Genomic DNA, 16930 nt, shown 5'->3' with positions numbered 1-16930 from the left:
ATGAGAAGCGATAGCGGTTAATTGATTCCCTCTCATGGGTGACAAGGCCTGGACAGGTAGTCTCCAGCTCTTTTGATCAGGATGTGGTAAAGTAGCAGTTAGATGGTGTGAAACTGGATCAGACTGTCAGAATGAAATGGAGCAGAGAGGGGACTGGAATCGGTCCTCGGCCGTATCTTGAGTCTGACTCATGTGCTCAGAGTTGGCACACAAGCCTTCTGCCTACCGCCGGCCCCATTCACATACACACAGAGGCGAGGCAGATAAGATCCTCTCAGGTTGAGACATTTTGCGGATAACTTGTACACACACATTCAGTCGACCACGCAACCAAGAGATACGATTCTCTTAATGTGGGTGAATTGGCACAAGTCTGAAGGTGGAACACGGGTTCCTGACAGACGGTTTCAAGGCAAATCCTCGAAGATGATCTGGATGATTTTTGAAATGTAATGCTTTTACAAGTTTGTCCAATAAAGTTGTCATCTTTGCACAGCCTTCTCCGTGCATCGAACACATCAAGTTGACAACCCAGAAAAACGCTGCTTTGTCTTGGCATTTGCTTACATTCCCATCACTCCACATCTCCCTGCATGAGTGAATGACTCTGCACATGTGTGGATATGTGCCGGATGATTGTATACTTTGTTCTTTGTGCGAGTGTGTGTATGTACAGTGTGCCTTTTTCTTGTTGAAAAGGAGCGAGAGTGAACTTGGCTCTCCTATCCTTTCCACAGCCCTTCTACGTGTGCAATTACATTCCTCCTCTAATAGAGAACAGAGCTCTACCCAATCCAGTCTCAATAAAGAGCTACTGTTCCCTTTCTGTGTGTACTTACATGTGTGTGTGTGTGGCCACAACTACCTCTTATCCCTGAGTATTTCCACTCATCTTGTCATCTAGGCTGATTCTATATAGGAAGTTGATTACAGATTGATTGGGCTCATGTTTTCCACTAATAAGCATTGGACCAGCCTGAAGTTCTGTTTTGAGGGATTGATGGAGACGGGACCAAGAACAATAAGCATGTTGTCCAGTACGTGCATATGTGTCGTCCACATGGCAAGGGCTCGGTCATGCAGATGTCAGGCTGCAGGAACCTGTATGAGGTGAACTGTCTGCATTTCTATGAGATGACAATATCTGTGGCTCTCATGCATGTTCCTAACACAAATTGAGTTGAAAGCTTATATTGTATTGTCCAATTAGGGCTGTCAAAATATCAGATTTTCACGATTTCCGATTTTCTATAGAAAAGTCATCTTCAACTTTGTTATTTGTCCGTTTTTTAAGGCAAATAAATGACACTCTATATAGGGCGGTGGAGAGAGAGAGTCTGTAAGGATGTAAAAATAGATACAAAAAGAAAAAAAATGGGAATTATTTATACAATATTATCATACGTGTATCATTAACATGTCTATACTGGTATACCGCCCCTAGTCCTAATATATACTGTCATGGTTTGTGGCTATCCGTTCAGATAATAGCTTTTAAGTAATTTGTATTGGCACTTAGCTAGCTAACAGCTAACATAGAAATTCAGATCTCATACACTAGCATAAACGTAGCATGGCTCTTTATGGTGGCTATGTCACTCTGACTGATAAACTCAAAAACTATTACATGGATTGCCATGCCATTTATACCATTTTCATGAATATGAATTATATGGACTTTGGTGATCCTCTGACTTTTCGCCCGAGTGCCACCATGAGGTTGACATATATGGAGTTTTGAATTAAATGTCTTAACAAATATGTGATGGATTACCATGACATTTCATACAGACATTCCAGGTACCGAGAGGATGAATCCTGACTCTAGAAAGGTCAAATTTTCAATAAATCCTTACAAAACTAATAATTCCCATCAGCCTCAGCCACACACAGCTAGTTAGGGTAGGTTTGAGAGTGCTGGGAAACATTAGCTTGCTCGCTTGCTCTCTTCATTGTTTGTTTGGGAGTCTCGGTGTTTTCTCTAAGCCCTAACTTGTCCTTGCCACTCTTGTGCTCATCTCCACCTCCTCTTGCAAGTAAGTAGTTCATGTGGAGCTACCCATGCTAGCCTGAGGCAGGGCATGGGAGGATGCTCTTCATATTAGCTTGTTTGTTTTCATCAACAGGTATGTCACAAAATGTGCTTTCTCATTCCTTTGGATGCCACTCACTCAGTTTCAACAATAAATGCTTTATACATCGCCCCCACCCTTACCTGAACTGTACATCCCCTCTCTCTCTAGAACAAGGCATTCAGTCATGAGTCAGTCAAATAATCATTATGGCTCCTTAAGTACCTGTGTGGATAGGAGGAACTGGCAGTCAGAGTTGAGGAATGTGCTTCAATAAAGCTGCCTTTGAATGCTTGCTCAGGAAATGTCATAACAGCAGGTGAAAAAAAAAAAAGACAGGACAGATTAGTTTTGCAGCTGCATGTGGGAAGCAGCCATCGGTACACCTGATGGTCGAGCAGAGGGGTCTTTCCCACTCCGAGGGAAATGGACCACAGCATACTGTTACTCTAAAGTCACATCAGAAGGTATCGCTGTAAATCATAGATTGTTGCCAGATCTAATAGTCCAATGTGTTATCTAGAGTAAACAGGTGCCTTCATGCGTACACACCTCACAGTTTAAAGCATACTTCACTACTTTCTTTCTTTATTTTTAACTATCAACAATTCCCCTGAAGAGACCAAAAGCAAAAATGAATGTATCCCTCTAACAAGCATCTTCTGTGTAGCCAAAGCCTAATATAGCATGTTATTCTGTGCTATAGAGCTCTATTGTCATCTAAAAGCCATTAAAAACACATAAAAGAGTCATACAGTTGCACCGGGTGGCATATTTCTTCATTACAAAGAACATGGCCAGTGTAGTTTGTTCTGAAATAACTTTGCGACTGCATTTTCAATCTCTGAAGGGTTAGCTCCATGTTGGGCAGACATTACTGCTCATGGTTCTTTTATGTATTTTTAATAGTTGTTGGGCTACAAGTTTGGAATTGAATGGTACAGAGGCATAAGCTATAATAAAAAGGCTAATATAATGCCGGGCTTGTCCTTTAAAGCCCCTATGTGGATTTGAAACAAACGTTGTGGCAGTGCACAGATTGGAAGGCTGAAAGCAACACAAGGACCAATTTCACCTTTATTGGCGGATTTTTCTTCAAACTAATAATTTAAAATATTCTATAAACATATTGGAATTCTACACAGGCGCTTTAAAGGGGCAAACATAGTGTCAAGCTCTCATAGAGTGGCCCTTTATCGGTTCATCTCAACACTGTTCTTGGTGTATGTGAGTGACAGACTGTGGACAGCAGAAGGTTGTCAGGCTGACAGACCCGCATCACACAACCCCACCACCCCCGCCAGCGCGCTACTTACACACTGCCAGGCCAGCACCCCCTTCAATTACAGACTGGAACAACAAGCCTGACCAGCATCATCGCCCTGTCAACTGCTGTGCAATTCATACAGGTCTAGGCACACATTCAGACCTCCTGCGAAAACACATAAACACAAACATCTGACTACTGCAGTGGAATTTAAATTACTGCCAGCTATATTGGTTCAGTCAGTTGCTTTAAAATACGAAGGTGTAGCTCTTTATAGATGCATTGCAACCATATATTCATGCATGTGTTGTGGATGCACAATAGCATATTTATGCAAATGTTCATACACAAGTCACTGAATATGGTTTAAACATATAGAGAGAGAAATATCTCATGAATATTCAACAAGTTTTGAGGGTTCCAACTGAACGCACATCTCTCTGTATGTTGTCTGTCATTGTTGAATAATTGATCCTGGCAATCTCCATTTGTCAGAATGAACAGTTGGGCTTCTGTGTTCCTCTCCGAGAGGAAACACGCCTTTCACAGCTGGGGGAAATACTGAAGCACGTCTTATTTGTCACAGGGTTAATGTTTTATCTGAATTTTAAGTATTTGCATTAAAATGTTGAACAGGCAACTTCAATTTCATGATGTTACGTCTTTGTTGACAGGTACGAGATCAAGTATGACAAGGACGACTATGTGCTGAGAGTGAAGAAGGCTTCTGTTAACGACGAGGGCACGTTCACCTGTGTGGCAGAAAACCGCGTGGGCAAGCTGGAGGCCTCCGCCACTCTCACAGTCAGAGGTACGGAACACCTTTGTTATGTTGTCACATTAGCTGGCACGTGACAACACTTATAGAAGGCGTGGACAACTGAGGTTATTGTACATGTACACCAACATGAGGGTTTAGACTGGTAGCTTCCTCCGTAGGGTCCCCTTTACACAAATGGGAATCCAGAATGCTGACTCTCACAGCAAAGAAAGATGTAGACAGTCAATAAATCCGTTTAATTATTTACATTTCCAAGTGCAGCGTCGACACACTCTGCCACCTTCCCCCCCCCGTCGTGGTGGTCTGCTAGCCACGCTACCCTAGATGCTGCAACCACCCAGTCAGCAAAGCCATTTCACAGATTACTGGTGCACACCGCCAGTCCCACACCTGGGGTTTGCAAGGTTAATAAAAACATACCAACCATAATTTTCCCTCTTTTCACCACTCTTCTTTCTATTAAACCCAAATGTTTTCGGTCTCTGTGGAGCGCTTTAGAGCGACACGGGGGTCCATAGGGAGATAAAACAAGGTCACGGTTGACTTCTCTTTTTAGGAGGTGGATTTGTGAAAGTAGCATCTTAGTGTTATAATTGAAGAGGAAGACACACACAGCACCGGAAAACCACCACCTGCACCAACTCTTCTGGATGGAGAATGGGGTTTCAGAAGCTCCGGGCTCTGGATGAAACCCACATGCTGTTTTCACTTTGACATTGTTTTTGCTCTCTCTCTCTCTCTCTCTCTCTCTCTCTCTCTCTCTCTCTCTCTCTCTCTCTCTCTCTCCCCCTCTTGCTCTCTTTTTTATGCTCTGTCCAACAGCACTAGTGATAACAACACCTTCACCTTGCTATTACAAACACCATCCGTAGAGTTCTAGATTTCATTAATACCGACAGCGAAGGTCCAGTAGTATATTTGTCTCTCACAAGTAGAATTGGATGCAATTGAAAATGTGTGACCACCAGGGGGCGTTCATACCAGACTGCCTTTAACGTTCTGTGTCTGAAAAACGGAAGCTTTAAGCTAATCAATAAAACTGTCCAGCGGACAGTGGACAAAAGCTACTGGATCCTCTCTGCCATGCTGACCCTGTGCCAGAAATGTGTTGGCCCCAACACGACATGTCATTCATTCTGACTTTGATTTCTTTTTGTCTTATGTTTTTGTTTGTTTTGTTCGTCTTTTGTTGTTTTTTTATGTTTGTGTGTCCGTCTTAATTTGTTTCTTTTGTGTATCCACTCCTCCATTGTTGTGTCTCCAGCTCGCCCCGTAGGTAAGTACCCATCCTTCTGATTTGTTTCCATCCTGCATGCCCTCTTCATACACATTACTGCATTACTGCTTGACAATCAAATGACCATTGCTTTAACATTATTGTTTTTAACTAACACAGGTGTTACATCACATTGTGCACCCTTAGAATTATTGTTTGCACATAGTTTTGTAGTCTGTGGAGAGTGTACAGCTCTACCTGGATTACTAAAACACTAATGGCCTATTGTTAATTGAATATGATATGCAGCCAGCTACACTGATTTAATTTGCAGAGACAAAGCTCCAAGGAACACTTTATTTTCATACGGCTTCTAAGTTTTCTGAGTATACGTATATGTTTAGAACTTAATTAAATACATATAATTTACTTTGAATACTTGTGAACAAAGTGTCAACAGTATTCTCTATATCAACATCAATATGATGTTAACAACTTGTCCAAGCAGCATTTATTTTATAAAGGAAGCATTACTTAGTATATTCTTTAGTGTTTACAATTCACAATGTAAACAACAGCAACAAGATATACTAAATAAATGTCTTTGCCAAGTGCACTTTTTGTAGGTTTGTATTTATATCGCTGGATGTCAACCAGCAAGTGATGGAAGTAGTGTAGGTTTCAATGAGACCCTCCTATAGCACATATTTATTTACTTTAAGTGCATTAACCCAAAGTTTGTGTTACCCGTGTAGCACTAAACTGAAGGCTCTATATATTCTAGACCATGTCCTTAACAATGACTGAGTATGCTGGCAGTCACATAGTCTCAGACTTTGTCATCTCATATGGTCCAGGACGTGTTTAACTTGCAAGTCTTGAGGCCATCTGTGGATTTTTGGAACACAGAGCTGAGAGCTGTTTGTTTTGGAAGAGCTTCTCTCCTTCAGAGCCGGGATTCTCATTGTATTTCCCTATAGATTGGGAGAAGGTCAAGAAATAACTAAATATGATACACTTGAGATGTTAAATTGTTAGAGGAAAGTGAGTGAAAATGGGCATCTGGAGAGAAAGGTGTGCTTTTTTGAGAGTCAAAACAGGAGGAATGCAGGAAGAAGAAACACGCGTCAGGATAAAGGAAAGAGAAGAAAATAATGGCTGAAGTGTATCGAGACAGGCTTGACTGGCAGAAAAACCCAGACACCGCCTTATTGGCAGGACTTTGGTTGCCAAAACAGCAGTGGCTATTCTGCAATTGTCAAACTGTCAGCTTTCAAGAAAATGGAGGAAATTACACATTCACTCTGCCGGTGTGAAGAGACAGCAATTGCCATCGACTTCTGAATAAAATATGATTGAACGTGGGATATTTTAAAGGACAAGAAATGCCTCTTAGTTTATGAGCCCGGGTGTACTGAATAGATGTCTGTCTCTCTGTCCATTTGTTCTTTTTACCCTGACTGCTGTTTTATGCTGAGCCCTCACCAAACCAGGCAGTTGTGGCTTGTCATGAATTAAATATGAGCACCTGGTCATGTGTTTCCTTAGGAGGGGACAGGAAGGAGCCTTTCACATGCCATTAAGGGTCTCTGAATCAAAAACAGGGCCAGTGTGAGTTAGCCCTGAGCCGAGCTGTGAAACTGTCACACGCTTTCTCCCTCTTGATTTGTCTGAGTTTTTGATCTTTTCTTCACTGAGGGCCTCCCTCTCCTTTTTTAGGTCCAAGCCCTCACATTTCCCATAAGTATTATATTCCTTTTTCAAAGTAATTTCAAATATAGAAAGGGAGATTGAAAGTACCTTCCACAGGTATATAATGAGCCCAAGATGCACCAGGAAAAGCTGCTATGTTTTGACTGTTAGATTTAAACAGCGGGAAACAGCTGAGTTGTTGTGTTGACCTTTTACCAATTGTTCAAACAGTGCAAAAGGAAACATACTTACTTGATTAGGGCCTCTCGGTTACAAGATGACAGACGATGCCAAGTTGTTTTCTACAATAAAGATGATTCACAAACAGATTTCTTTCTGTTATTAAGTTTGGTGAAATCTAGCTGAACAGCACATTTGTTTTGACATCCAGCTGCAAGCAAATCAACCATACGTGAGTGTGAGAAATGACGATGGCCATGCAGTAATAGGGACAAGTCTGTAAGGTGTTAAACTATATTTGTAGCGAGTAGTTAGTAATGCAGTGTGTGGGATGGAGCAGAGGAAGCGAAGGGAGGGAACTGAGTCCTTGCCAGAGCATGATTTAGGAGCTCTGTATCAGGCCCAGCATTGTGAGAGCCACGAGATATCCAAGCTGCAGAAGGCCAAACGGGAAGGCAGTAAATCTGTAGCCATCTGTACCATTCCCAACTGTGTGTATCTTTGACAAATACACACCCCCCCCAAAAAGGGATTACATGGAAAAACCAGCCAAATGGGAAGACTTTGGCCTTACTGGAACCAGCTGGCTTGTCAGTTAAAAGGACTTACAAAGAAATCAAAAGAAACTGAAAGGGTGCAAAATGTTGCATTGCAACAATTTGTTTTTGTCATACAATCTGTAAACATTTCCTAGCTTTTCATTTTCTTTGTCTCAAGAAAATGTCCTCTGCTACCCATTGTCTGCACCTACTCAACTTAATTAGTTGACTTTCATTATCTCGGCAGGAACCATGTTTCCTCCTCTAAGGAACGTGTCGTTGATGTTTTGTCATAGCAAACATGGTACTTGTCAACACAAGACCCCCGGAGACAGTCATAGAATAAACAAGTAGAGGTCTTGGGTCATGCAGAAAACTACCTCAGGTCAAAGTTGACACATTTTCAGAGATCTAGTTTTGTAACTGAGTGAATTTGGTTAATATTCTGCAGTTGCACTTCTGATAAGCATATGGCAACTGTGCAGGTTACTGGTAGTTTATAAAGTTATGCTATAGACTATAGAAATGTTTAATTTCCTTCTCTGCTGGAAAACATTGTCATCCATATGCTGGACACTGTCGTTTCAGATTATTTAGGATAAAAATTGATTTTTAAAATCCATTTCTCAAATAGTAACTCTATTGGTATAGAGTAATAAAGTTCATCATGGGAAAGGAAACCCATTCAATTCTGTTATTATCCCAACTATGCACCTGGATGTGGAAATGAGAGGCAGGGGTAGTATGTAATCCTGCCCCCCTAACCTACCTCCCAATGGTCAGGGAGAGAAGACACGGTACAACGTGTCTTCAAGCCAAAAGATCTTGTATCTTGTATCTAATCTCTAAACTCCCCTCTCTTTATTATTGAACTGCATATGCCACCTTGTCAGTCAGAAATGTCTCACTCTGTCCCGACTACAAGTGTGTGACAACTGCTCTGGCTGCTGATGGAGTCATGAATATTGACTGAGGAAGCTTCACACTACAATTTTAAAGTCTGATAGCTTTTCAAGCCTCTTCTCTCTTTGATAGAAGGGTGTTAGCTTGAAGTGTGGTGAACATAGAACATAGTCTTTTCTGTCTCTCACTCCCTGTTGATACAACTTTGATCAGAAGTACGGAGTCACTTCAGATCTTGACTTTTATATGAGATGCATTCTGATGCAGACATATGAAACGTCAGACACGATTAACCCTGTACATGTTACCTGTTCATAGTTTTGGATGTTTCTAGGGCATGGGTGTGCCTTTGTGTTGTACAAGATCTAAATGCCATTGTGTTTAAGAAGCCTCCCTGTGTGAATGCCAATGTGACTGTCATTCATCCAGCCTCAGCCTTACCTGGATGAATGGCCAACCTGGTTACCATGGCAATGATAGCCATGATAGTCATTGGTGTCCTTCCTCCGTTCAGAGCCATTAGAAAAAGAGGGATATAACGCTGCATGGAAGCTCTGTACGACACTCCCATTTTGATTTGACTATGTGGTATATTGCTTGTTTTTGCTTGAAATCCCCAAGCCCTGATAATCTCCAGCCCTGATGTTTGGTCTCAATATGTTCCACTGGTCTACTAACACTGTTGCTTTTGCCCTTTGACTTCAGCTGCGCCCCAGTTTGTCATCCGCCCAAGAGACCAAATTGTGGCTCAAGGCCGCACTGCCACCTTCCCGTGTGAAACCAAAGGAAACCCTCAGCCTGCTGTCTTCTGGCAGAAGGAGGGAAGTCAGGTAAGAGCAGACAATCTCACACAACCCTGTTCGTAGAAAACAACTTTTTGTTATTGCTTAAATGTGAAAATATATTGCTCTTTTAGCCGGCCAGCTTCGTTATCTACTGTGCGTCCAGTGTTATCAACACTCAGCACTTTCTTTGGATTCCCTTGGCTGTATTCACAGTTGCTGAATACCTATGATTCTCCTGCCCTACACACATACACACACACACACACACACACACACACACACACACACACACACACACAGCACTGCAAACTAAACTATCTGTCATCAGTATCTTTACTACAGACACAGATACACCTTTGTTCTCAGGAGCCGCCAAACGACAGTGTGCCTGGCAAAGTGCTAATCGGTTTCCCGTGACCCTGCGCTGATAAGAACGATTCTATCCCTCACTAGAGCAGATAACCCATTCAAATACCTGGGTGTCCTCACAACACTCAACAACAGTGCCAATTAGGAGCCTGTTGGGGCTTGTAGATGAGCCAGAGATATGATTCAGCTCTGGCTAAGGTTCAAACACACACACATAGCCTGCAGGCCAACAATTACAGCAAAGTTATCTTAAAAGAGTGAACAGAAGTGAGACACATGCTTACATGTTCACACAAACATTTGGTGTAATACTCACCCACTTTACCCCTTACCAATGTGTGACCTAAAGCTTATGAGTAATGTTGTGAACTTGTTCAGATAGAGCAGATTTATATCCAGCGTGTGTCTCACGTTGTCATTAAAGATGAGTCTTTTGAAACCAAAACACTCTTATACACGCCCTACCTATGTCATCGCTTGTCTCCGTCTTTGTGTTTATGGATGCTTTCTGTACCTTCGCCACACTGACATGTAAAATATATGAAGGTATTTGTTGAGAGGACAAATTGAAGCAAATTCAGTACAGTAATTAAATGTCAGAAAGGCTTTTTTCTCACACTTGAGGATAATGGAGTGTACATCTCTCATGTGCTAGAGTTGCATAGAGCCTAATACAAATAAAAGAAATCATTTGTGGTATTAAAGTGATTGGATGTAATTAAATCCAGCTAATGTATTGGCGGATCATACATATATATATAAAAAAAAAGAAAGAGCTGGGATAAAGTGGCTGCATAGCTAATAAAGAAAGAAGTCGAGGTGATGTGTCAACAGTCCTCTGATCCTGGGTGTTTACTGTGAGATGTGGGATTGAATATACCCCTTCCTTTTTAGCTATTCTAAAGATGCATTGTATTATATTTAGCATGAGCTCAACACGTAGAGGGTGGTCTCTGTGGGTTAAGAGAGCAGCTCAAAACTGCTGTGGTATTGAAGCAGAAAGGAAAGTAGACATGATGCCAACGAGAGCAAAAGTTGCCTTCATAACACAGTGGAGCCTCTGGCTTGGCACAAGAATAAGTATGAAACCAAGTTATCAGACTGTATACATGTTGGGAAGTGTGTGAGCTTGGTTAACCAAGCGACAGATACAATTGTAACTGTAATAGTCTGATCTGTGTGTACGTGAGTTTTGTCGGTGATGGTGGGTGTGTGAGTGTTTTTTGTAATTGTGCCAGGTTGTACTGGTTCCATGTTCTCACTAATTGGCTGTTTGTACCTCTTCCTGCAGAATTTGCTCTTTCCCAACCAACCGCAGCAGCCCAGCAGTCGCTTCTCGGTGTCGCCCGGCGGAGACCTCACCATCTCATCTGTGCAGCGGGCAGATGCCGGTTACTATATCTGCCAGGCCTTGACCGTTGCAGGCAGTATCCTCGCCAAGGCTCAACTCGAGGTCACAGATGGTGAGGGGAAACTGACGTGTAACTTCTTCCCTGCCAACACACTCACAAACGCCTAAGCGCCACGGCAAATATGGAGAAGTTGGTGCATATGTGCATTTAAACACAGATGTACTTTTAATATGCATGCTTGAGTCTCCCCCCACATGCAGTTAGACATTTACTAATCAACCAACACATTATTTATACGGGCATCAACGACATTTGATTTTAGTTTGTCAGGGTTGGACACATTTCTTGCTGGGTTTATATGGGACTTAATCCTTTTTCACCTGTGAAGGTAAAGGTGCACAAGCACAATTATTATGTTGTTGTTAGTCAATCTGCAGGAACACATAAGTCTGTGGTTTGAGAAATGTCGGCATACCCTAAACTGTGTTTTTGCTGTACTTTCTTTGTTTATTTTTTTTCATGACACAATTTAATTAACATTTTCTACTTTTCCTTTTGGAACGGAAATAAAGCTTTGCCCTTGAGTTCCTTCAAGTGTAATGATCAGCGTTTTGTGTGAGTGGGCGAGGTGCAAGTGTGTGTGTCTGTGTCTGTGTGTGTGTGTGTGTGTGTGTGTGTGTGTGTGTGTGTGTGTGTGTGTGTGTGTGTGTGTGTGTGTGTGTGTGTGTGTGGGAGCAATAGAAAGAGACACAGAGAATGAGAGGGGACATGATTGAGTGAGTGACAATGGTTTTCTGTGGAATGAATTATGTGGTCCGGCGAGGTGTGGGAGCATCTAATCTGCTCAGCTGTTGTGATGGCAAGATCAACGGCCGTCCATATGTCTGTTGAAGTACCTGCTAACAGAAAGATTAAAAGCAACATTTCTTTTCGAAGTAGGAATGCTTCTATTGCACAAATACCCTGGCTTATCATCAGTTAACCGTTTAATTTGTTATTTATAGTATTCATAGCAAAAGTACTTTAGTAAAATGGGTGTCGGTCCAAAAGAAAAGAAGGGAGAGGAGGAACGAGTACAAGAGGGCCAGGGTGAGGTCATGGCCACACCTGCCGCAGTATTCTTGTGATTTACTGCCCAGAGCCCCGACAACAGTCTGTGGAGTTCAAGGAGATCTGTAATGAGAAATTCCTGATCCAGAGACCCAAGGTCTTAGTTGAGCCTCCCCCTTTGTCACTCCTACACGCCATCAACACATACATCAGGTACATCAAATCCCTAGATTTAGCAATCTCTTATGCTTGTTCATTAGCTTCTGTCAGTAGTCATAACTTACTGTCTTCTCTTAGTAGGGAAAGCATTGGAGTCATGGACTTCACTTGAAACATATCTTAACAAACATTGATGCACAACATAATTCAGGCTATTTCGTAGCGAAACAAAAGGCTTTAATCTAAAATCTTAATCTTAAACTGTTCGTGAAAGCAATGGCAGAATTCTGAGTGTCTTTATGAGATAACATAAACTACAGCAGAGTGAGTCCTTATCTGAGTCCTTATTTTCCAGAGGACTAAAACAATAAGTGAAATATCATCGTTGAAATGGATGTGTGACACTTGGCTTGTGTTAGATAATGTGTCGGGTTTCTGCACCGTTTTTCTGTCTTGCGTGACCCAAAGCGAGGGGTTGACGACAACACAGCAGAAGTGTATTACTTAGAAGCACTTCCTTTTGTCAGATGTAGCTGCTCGAGTGAAAATAGAGGTGGAAACGAGGGTGTGATAATGTGTTGAAAGGTTACTGAGGTAGACTTGGTAATTAGCCCCTGCAGGTCTGACATCATTAATCCATACCTTCTAATTAATGTGGCTTCTGTGATGCCAGGGGGACTCCACATTATTCAACTCTAAATATATAAACTGCACTAGAGCGCTAACTCTCTCTGAGATCACCTCTGACATAGCCACTATTTGACTGAAGGAACCCACAGGCTTTTTCTTTTTGGCACATTATAACAAATGAATTTGCTTATATAAATGGAGTTCATCACAGCATTCGCATTCATCTCAAGTGAAATCCTCACTTTAGATGTAGACACATAGTATTTAGTTTAGTATTTGTAATTCACCTTTCATTGCGCTTCACATAATGAAGTATTTATCTGAACCACACTGAGTCAATAGGCAAGAGTCTCACCGCTGAACTGCACCACGGAGTCTAGAGTAGTGTATAAAAATAAAGCTACCCAGGCAGTAACTGGAAACTTCTTAGCATCCCTCTGCCACATCAATGGAACTAAAAAAACACTACTCAGCTGTTCTTTTTCTGCTTTCTGGAAATACAGGATATGGTCATTGTTCTGTGGTGCAATTACAAGACCTGCTCAGAAAAGAGTAGACTTTATGATAGATGCCCACATCCACCCCCAGTGCATTTTATGATCAATGCTGTCACTAATTTCTTTTTACAGTCAGGCGCCTTATGTGAACAATGGTTTCCATCTGAACTTCAGAATGAGTTGGATGTTATGTTCACATTATTTTCTTTGTACCACAGTGCTCACAGACAGGCCGCCACCAATCATTCGCCAAGGCCCATCCAATCAGACACTTGGGGCGGACAGTGTGGCACTGTTGAAGTGCCAGGCATCAGGAGACCCCATCCCCTCCATCAGCTGGCTGAAAGATGGGGTCAGTCTGCTGGGAAAGGACGCCCGTATGTCCCTGCAGGAGCTGGGCAGCCTGCAGATTAAAAACGTCAAGGTAAACGATTCCATTGGTTGGTGTAAATAATGACAGTCAGATTGTGCTTCACACTTCGTCACAGTTTTCCCTGGCTTTGGTTAGGTCTCTTAATTTAAGATGTTTATACATTTATAAACATTTGTAGGGGCATGCTTTCAACACTGCAGGATATGAGCTCTTGCAGAATTAAGTAGGACGCAGCTTGAACATAACTTCGAGGAGCAAGGTACCGTAATGCCTTAAAGAGATGAATAGGCAGCATTGATTTTTTAATTTAAAATATTTGATAGTATCACTTAGTGGCAGGGCAGCTCCAACTGGGCTCAGCTGTTCAGGGTTGGATGGGCTCCAGCTGTAGCATAGAAACATGTATGCACTTACAGATATATACACACATGTGTAGACACATACACGTTTAGAGTAGATCAGATTTAAAAGGCTCACGTCTTCCTTTCCCCACTCCGAGGCCTCAGTGGAATATCTATTACGCTTGACAAAGCTGCCGACCACTGACATGTTATTTAATAAATGGAAGGAAGGCACAGGGACAAGGGACAAAAAGCAACAAACATCCAAAGTTCCTAAGAGGGATGGAGAGACAAGCCAGCTGTCATCGGTCCAGGGGGTTCCAGCAGCCCACCCTAAATTAATTAGCCTGGCTTTGTTGTGGTCGGCAGGACAGTGGGGAAATCAGGAGGGGGAGTGGAAAAGTGATGGAAGGGTGGTGAGTAGAAAATGGAATTCATTAGGAAATTAGCGTCAGCACTTTGAGGCACTCACACATGACACACAATTTGGCCAGCACAAGGCTAGCTCATAAAGTCGCCCCATCACTTTTCATTGTTTCAGCGATAGGAAGATAACATGCATTCAGTCATTGCTTCTGCTCTCAGGACGTGTGAAATGAAATGGCACTAAAAGTGTTATTATTGGTGTCATTAAGTGCTGTGTATCGATGCTTTTAGTCTGTGTGTGTGTGTGTGTGTGTGTGTGTGTGTGTGTGTGTGTGTGTCTTTTACTCATATATGATTGTTTGTTCTACTGTATAGCTTTCGGACTCTGGGATCTACACATGTGTGGCTACCAGCTCCAGCGGTGAAACATCATGGAGTGCTTTCTTGGAAGTCAAAGGTACAAGATGGCTTAATGATTCTATGTATTTTATGTATAGGAGAAAAAAAACATGTTTTAAAACTTGTCAGCTGCAGTTTTTTACTAGAGAAAGTATCTATTTCTCTACCTCCTTCTCTCCATTCAGAAGCAGGTGGAGTGATGGTCATAAAAAACCATGATGAGAATGAGCTTCCAGGTCCGCCATCTAAACCTCAGGTCACTGATGTCACCAAGAACAGTGTGTCCTTATCCTGGCAGCCTGGGATGGCTGGAGCATCACCTGTTTCCTCTTTTGTCATTGAAGCATTCAGGTTTGTTTTACAAGTAACATGAAACCCACACTGACTATTTATTAACCTTGGTATTCTATTTTTCTATCATGTAAAATAGCACTGAAAATAATACAAAACCACTTTTTTCTCTTCTATTGCAGTCAATCAGTGAGCAACAGCTGGCAAACAGTAGCAGATCATGTCAAAACCACTCAGTTTACCATCAAAGGTCTCCGTCCCAACACCATCTACCTGTTCATGGTCCGAGCAGTCAACACCCAGGGCCTGAGTGATCCAAGCCCCATGTCTGATCCTGTCAGGACACAAGGTACTTTACATTGACATGAAAGGAATTTGTTTTACAACACAGTATTTATTAAATAAAAGTATAGTTATTTCAGAACCTGTCATAATTCACTGATGGTATGTGGTTTTTTTTGTATCTCTTGCTGAGTATAATTTATATTTCTACTGATAGGGGAAGGTCACTGTGCTCCTCTTCAAAGTGTGATACTTATCAGCCCCTCTAAGCAATGTGCAGTGAATAGCTTTACTGAAACACTGCAGAGAACTTTCCAGAGGTCAACTTCTCCATCTCAGTCCAGCTCATTAAGGCTACACTTTAGCAATTATGTAAAATAAGCATGTCTACTTTTGGAAGGCCTAACTGAGTTAGTGCTATCCCTGCTATGTTAATGATCATAACTGGAGAAAATGACTGCCTCCAAATCCAGAGAAGATTTGATTACGGTACTGGACAGACCACAGTCTCCAGATTACGCTGATATGATAAGTCCCTCGGCAAAAAAACAACCTTTGGCCAGGCTCTGTTAAATGCAAGCCAAATGTGTGTTAAAAAAAAGTAGAGTCAATTTGAATTGCATCATATCTCTCCCCTGCTGAGGTGAAGGTCCTGAGATGATATATAGATGTGTTTATTGACAATGGCATACATTGATGGCAAATTGATTTTTCACTTTTCTTTCTAACTGTGTTTGGCCTGTCTTGCCCTATTAGTGTGGTCTGTGATTCATGACCATGCTGGGTTGTCTGAATGAAGCTTTTCTTTTAATAAAATTTCCCAGTTTTTTTGCTTCCTTTTAGTAAATAACTCAAAATGTGGCTCACTTCAACCACACTCAGCATCTCATACACTGGAGATGTTTTATTGCTTGTAACTTGAAACATGTGCAAACTGGGAAATGAGCTGGAAAATAGTGTCATAGTGTCCATTCATCTCCCATCCAATATGTCTGGCTTCCCTCACTCAGAGTTCATTTGTTGATGCGGTTGTTCAGTCAGGCCTCAGTGAGTGTAGACAAGTCACACATCTAAAGAACTTTGCCAGCCCGAGTCTCCTTTCTTTTCTCCAAACCAGACAAGGAGCCTTAATACAAAATGGAATGAGGTCATTTTAATGCAGATGGAGTTGCTCCTTTTCAAATGAAGTCGTGATCACCAAGTGTACGCTTCTTTGTTGAAACCGATCGGTCTATTCAGTCACTCTTTTACTATTCCACCTCTGATGGTGATGAAGAAAGGTTTATTGTGAGGAACTGAGCGAAATCTGAAAACCAAGTAGAGGAGAACAGGCAACATTTTATTTTGGGCCCTATCTCTCTTTTTCTTATTTTTCTTTCTTACTCT

General features: G+C 41.8%; 1 protein-coding gene across 5 annotated transcripts in view; it reads left to right on the top strand.

The window, feature by feature from the left end:
* Positions 1-16930, top strand: part of robo2 (roundabout, axon guidance receptor, homolog 2 (Drosophila)) — a 260316-nt gene that overhangs the window by 207267 nt on the left and 36119 nt on the right. For 3 of the 5 annotated variants that reach the window (XM_029446204.1, XM_029446203.1, XM_029446202.1), the window contains exons 6-13: positions 4014-4150; positions 5385-5396; positions 9356-9480; positions 11096-11267; positions 13711-13916; positions 14948-15029; positions 15157-15322; positions 15445-15611. In XM_029446204.1, coding sequence (XP_029302064.1) covers positions 4014-4150; positions 5385-5396; positions 9356-9480; positions 11096-11267; positions 13711-13916; positions 14948-15029; positions 15157-15322; positions 15445-15611 — 1067 coding nt within the window. The remainder of the gene's footprint in view (positions 1-4013; positions 4151-5384; positions 5397-9355; positions 9481-11095; positions 11268-13710; positions 13917-14947; positions 15030-15156; positions 15323-15444; positions 15612-16930) is intronic. The other 2 variants (XM_029446205.1, XM_029446206.1) reach the window with 2 other exon arrangements.

Source organism: Cottoperca gobio, chromosome 13, assembly GCF_900634415.1.
Source record: "Cottoperca gobio chromosome 13, fCotGob3.1, whole genome shotgun sequence".
Lineage (NCBI taxonomy): Eukaryota > Metazoa > Chordata > Actinopteri > Perciformes > Bovichtidae > Cottoperca > Cottoperca gobio.
Note: the sequence above shows the minus strand (reverse complement) of the source record. Positions and strands in the feature narration are given on the sequence as shown.